Source organism: Lampetra fluviatilis, chromosome 40 (assembly GCF_964198595.1).
Source record: "Lampetra fluviatilis chromosome 40, kcLamFluv1.1, whole genome shotgun sequence".
Lineage (NCBI taxonomy): Eukaryota > Metazoa > Chordata > Hyperoartia > Petromyzontiformes > Petromyzontidae > Lampetra > Lampetra fluviatilis.
In genome coordinates, this window is record NC_136314.1 from 8,940,404 (window position 1) to 8,946,403 (window position 6,000).

At 53.2% G+C, this 6,000-nt stretch overlaps 1 protein-coding gene across 1 annotated transcript in view; it reads right to left on the minus strand.

Annotated features, from left to right (window-relative positions):
- The window catches only part of LOC144946222 (mitogen-activated protein kinase 14-like), a 43,283-nt gene extending 38,852 nt beyond the window's left edge, over positions 1 to 4,431 (minus strand). The window contains exon 1 of the mRNA XM_078875083.1: positions 4,156 to 4,431. Coding sequence (XP_078731209.1) covers positions 4,156 to 4,274 — 119 coding nt within the window. The 5' untranslated portion in view covers positions 4,275 to 4,431. The remainder of the gene's footprint in view (positions 1 to 4,155) is intronic.
- Between the last annotated feature and the right edge of the window lie 1,569 nt (positions 4,432 to 6,000).

The window sequence follows — 6,000 nt, forward strand, 5'->3', positions numbered from 1 at the left end:
AGGTCGGCTCAGCCTCGAATGACTACCAGGTGCGATGTGTAAATATCGCCAGTAAGGAAGACAAAGGCGACCGGGTGTGGTGTTGGCCACCCTCGTGTGCCGTGCCGGCCTTCATCGGTGCTCGCTAACAGCACTTGCCCCAACAGTCTGTTGAGGCTATACGGGGGGTCTTTGTCTTTGGGGTGGTGGTGGTGGGTGGAAACGCGGTGTGTGTCAACCCAACTGGAATTCCTATCCCCCCCCCCTCTCGGACTCACCACCACCCCCACACCACCACCACAAATCCACAAAGTTCTGCCGAAGTTGGAGGACATCTGTTGTTCTATCTGCAATGGAGCACTCAGTTCCTCCACCACCCCCCTCTCCCCACCACCCCCATTGTACTTGCCAATAAGCAACGATAAAGCAGGTTGATTGATGATCTAGAGCGGCACTCGCTAATTCACTCCCAAGACAACTCGTTCAGTCGCCTCCGTATCACTTTTCCATCGCTACTTGCCCTGCGCTGCTTGACATCCCTGCACCCACGTTGAGAACTCATTCACTCGGTCTGCCAACGCCGACAAATCTGCATCTCTCATCCGTGCTGTGTCCAACAACCATTCTTCACAGGCCACAACACAGGCACGCCTAACTTATACAGATAGTCCCTGAATTTCGATCTTACGATGGCGATGCGACAAAATGCATGTTAAAAGTTTTTTTTTAGCAGATAGGATTGTTTCCTGAAAAAACTATCTATTAAATTGCAGTTCATATAGGTAGGCTAAGAATTTACCTTATTTTTACCTTACATTTCACTGTACAATACAGTATTGTAATTAATAAATAGATAGAGTATATAGTTTATACAGTACGGTACTGTAAATTGCTCTGTTTTGCTAAATTATCACCATTCTGTAAGACTCCTGGGTAGGCTAGGCCATCTTCGACTTACGATATTTTTGACTTACGATGGGGTCGCCGTAACGCATCTCCATCGTAAGTCGAGTTCCCTCGAAAAGCTGCACAAGTGGGCTTCTCCCTCTTGAGTCGCTTCCCCCCCCTACCAATTGCTTATAACCGTACTCAATTTGAGGAACGAATCAATAACGCTTATGTATCCATTACAATCTCCAACAGTGGTAAAGTCTTGTTTGGGTGCGTAAATGCACTGTCGTTGTGTCGTCCGCCCACCTCCAACCGACGCAGACAATCGTGAAGGTTCGTGTTGGGTTTCGGTGGTGTGTCTGTGTGTGTGTGCGACACATTAACACTGACGCGATCTAACACCGAAAATTAAAAACGTCATCGTGAATAATATCGATCGCGAGGAGCCGACGACGTGTTAGGGGCCGTCCATAAATGACGTCACGCGAATTTGGACGAGTTTTGACCCCCCCCCTCGTCACACGGCGTCACAAAAAGTCAGACCCCCCTCAAATATGACGTCACAAAGCTCTGCCCCCCCCCCCAAAAAAAAATGCTTCAAATCGCTTTAAACTATTGTCATTGTAGTGCATATTTAATGTGGCGCTGCACTCTGATGTTGTAGGATAAAACATTTATTAACAAGTCTATTTAATTCAGTAGAACGTGTTGTCTATGTTTACTTAAAGTTGCGCATTTTGATGCGACGTCACATTTCTCAACCCCCCCCCTCGTCACACATCGTCACAAATGTCTGACCCCCCCCCCCAGGTGCGTGACGTCATTTATGGACGGCCCCCTACATCTTCGACAGTGAGGTTTCTTCTTACAGTCCGCCCTGCATTGTCTCCTAGCCACTCCAAACTTCCGCAGTCGTGAAAACTTTTTTTTTGCCCGACACATCGGCCCACAGACCTCGTCTCGTCGTGACGGACCCCCCCTCCACCACCCCCCTTGCGGGTGGAGGGGACTGGGGGGTGGGCGAGGAGGCACTGGGGAGGGAGAGGGGATCACGAGAGGGAGGGAGAGGGGGGAGGGAGGGAGAGGGGGGAGGAAGAGGGGGGAGGGAGGGAGAGGGGGGAGGGAGAGGGGGAGGGGAGAGGGGGGAGGGAGGGAGAGGGGGGAGGGAGGGAGAGGGGGGAGGGAGAGGGGGGAGGGAGAGGGGGGCTGAGAGGGGGGAGGGAGGGAGAGGGGGGAAGAGGGAGAGGGGATCACGAGAGGGAGAGAGAGGGGAGGGGGGAGGGAGGGAGAGGGGGGAGGGGGGGAGAGGGGGGAGGGAGAGGGGGGAAGAGGGGATCACGAGAGGGAGAGAGAGGGGAGGGAGGGAGAGAGGGGAGGGAGGGAGAGAGGGGAGGGGGGAGGGGGGGGAGGGAGAGGGGATCACGAGAGGGAGAGGGGAGGGGGGAGGGAGGGAGAGGGGGGAGGAGGGAGAGGGATAGAGATGTAGATCTCGAGAGGGATCAATGGGGAGGGGAGAGGGGACCACGAGAGGGAGAGAGAGGGGAGGGGATAGGGAGATCTCGAGAGGGATCAATGGGAAGAGGGAGGGAGATCTCGAGAGGGATCAGTGGGGATGGAGAAGGGGTCCTGAGAGCGAGAGAAGAGGGAGGGAGATCTCGGGAGGGAGATCTCCAGAGGGATCAGTGGGCAGGGAGAAGAGAGAGGGCGAGAGGGGTCACTGGAGATCTCGAGAGGGATCAATGGGGAGGAGGGGAGAGGGGTCCTGAGGGCGAGAGAGAGAGGGATCGTGATCACTGGTGGGGGGGAGGGGGAAGGGGTCACGAATAGTGAGAAAGGGGAGAGGGAGATGTCGAGAGGGATCAGTGGGTATGGAGGCAGGCGAGGGGGGGGGGTCTCCTCGTGTATCCCAACACCCCCAGCACCCCCATGGGTCACGATTGGGCCGCATGGACACGGGGAAGGCTGCTGCTGCTGCCGCAGGGTCGTGATTATGTAACGCGAGACGGAGTGCACGCAGTGTTCTCGCCTTGCATGCCGCAGTGGTGGTGGCGGGGATGATGATGATGATATGAATATATTATTAACCGTCTCGGGTCAACTCGCTTATGACATGACGATACAATGTTATAACGCCGATGTTCAAACGAACGCTGGTGATGGTGGCGTGAGGTCGATTTGCAAAGAGCATTGTTGAGTTATCTCCGTTTCGCCAGTCAGAAGTGATTGACGATGGTGATGATGACGAATCGTGTTACACGATATTACGATGCGTGATTTGTTAGCCACTGATGTTTGTGTTGACGCTTGATGGGGGATGAGCAAGTTAGTAAACAGGTGAAGACACTCTCCCTTCACCCCGTGACGACTGCCCAACCCTCCCAGAGACACCACAATCGATCACGATCGATGATGATCTTGAAGTACAACCAACTTCGCACAAACTCAATGGTTTTGATCTCGAGTTGGGAGCCAACAACGCTGGAAGTCGGCCGCGTTCACCGATGCCGTGGTTTGTTCTTCGACAAACCCATCAACATCACCAACAGTCGCCATCGAAAGCAGGGTCACGCACACTGCTGATGAACCTCGTGAGAAGGCGAAACCAGTGCGTAGGTTTTTGCAATTAAAACAAACTAAATAAAACACAGCTGTAGTGACATCGCCTCATGTAACCCATCATCATCAGCTGCTGCATTGTATAAATCCGCACGACGCTGGTATCAGTGAGGTTTCATAATAACAACGTTAATCAATTCAAACAAACACAATAAAACAAAGCTGCAGTGACCATCGCCTCATGTAACCCATCATCATCTGCTGCTGCTGCATTGTTTAAATCCGTACGACGCTGGGACCAGTAAGGTTGCATACTAACAACAACGTTAATCAAACGCCAATTAGCTTGTAAGTGACCTAAAGTCCACGGACTTCGCTACTATCGTCTCTACGAGTGGTCGTCTGGTAACCACCGCCTCGACACGGCGCACTTAGGACGACGAAACGTTTCGCTCGATTCTCTCCCGCACTTAACTCGGGCCTCCACAACTTTACCGGAGTACAACAACAACAACCACCCCTTACACGAGAGACAATTAAACAAATTCGCCTCCTAACTTCCTCACAAAGTTACCCGCTCGCTGCTCCTTGTTGTTGTTGCCGTGCAACCGACTCCCAAACCCCGACAACTTCCACAGAGGCCTACTCCGGGCTCTCTCCTCCACGAGCCCCCCTCGCTTGCCTGGACTGGGTACCCGCCCGCCGCCGCGGTTCACGGCGTTGCCTCACCACACGGAGCCGTAGGCGCCCGAGCCCACGGGAGTGAGTCCGCTGTATCGTTCGGGCACCTCCCAGACCGTCTTGTTGAGCTCCTGGCGGTAGAAGGAGGGCTTCGCCGTGGCGGACATGGCTGTGTTGATGTGTGTTTGTGGTGGTGGCGGCTGGTGTTGATGTTGTTGTTGTTCTACCGCGGGGCTGCTGCTGCTGCGGTGTGGGCTGAGTGAGCGGCGGGCGAAGTTGGAAGCGTCACGGCGCCCTGGCTGGGCCGCCTCAAGCAGGAAGCGACTTTGCACGCACGCACGCACAGACACACACAGACACACACGCACACAGTGAGATGCACGCACACACACACAGACACGCACACACACACGCACACAGTGAGATGCACGCACAGACACACACACGCACAGACACGCACACACACGCACAGACACGCACACAGTGAGATGCACACACACAGACACGCACAGACACGCACACAGTGAGATGCACACACACAGACACGCACACAGTGAGATGCACACAGACACGCAGACACACAGACATGCACACACAGACACACGCACACAGTGAGATGCACGCACACACACACAGACACGCACACACACAGACACGCACACAGTGAGATGCACACACACACACAGACACGCACACACACACACAGACACGCACACAGTGAGATGCACACAGACACACACACGCAGACACACACGCAGACACGCACGCACACAGTGAGATGCACGCACACACACACGCAGACACACAGACACACACAGACACGCACACACACACGCAAACACAGACACGCACACACACACACGCAAACAAAGACACGCACGCAGACACAGACACGCACGCACACGCACACAGTGAGATGCACACACACAGGCACACACAGACACACACACACAGTGAGATGCACACACACAGTGAGATGCAGCACAAAGGCATTGTGTTACACACACACAGACACGCACACACACACAGTGAGATGCACACACACAGACACGCACACACACAGTGAGATACACACACACAGACACGCACACAGTGAGATGCACACAGACATTGTGTTACACAAACACAGACACGCACACAGTGAGATGCACACAGACATTGTGTTACACACACACAGACACGCACACAGTGAGATGCACACAAACATTGTGTTACACACACACAGACACGCACACGCACACAGTGAGATGATGCACACAGACATTGTGTTACACACACAGACACGCACACACACACAGTGAGATGCACACATACATTGTGTTACACACACACAGACACGCACACAGTGAGATGCACACAGATATTGTGTTACACACACGCAGTGACATGCACACAGACATGGTGTTACACACACACAGACACGCACACACACACAGTGAGATGCACACAGACATTGTGTTACACACGCACACGCACACAGTGAGATGCACACAGACATAGTGTTACACACACACAGACACGCACACAGTGAGATGCACACAGACATTGTGTTACACACGCAGACAGTGAGATGCACAGATACACACAGACATTGGGTTACACACGCAGACACACGCAGTGAGATGCACACAGACATTGCGTTACACACGCAGACACAGTGAGATGCACAGATACACACAGACATTGTGTTACATGGATACACACAGACACACACAATGAGATCCACAGATACACACATACATGGGGTTACACAGATACACACAGACATTGTGTTACACACACACACAGTGAGATGCACAGATACACACAGACATTGTGTTACACACACACACAGTGAGATGCACGGATACACACAGACATGGGGATACACACAGACATGGGGATACACAGTGA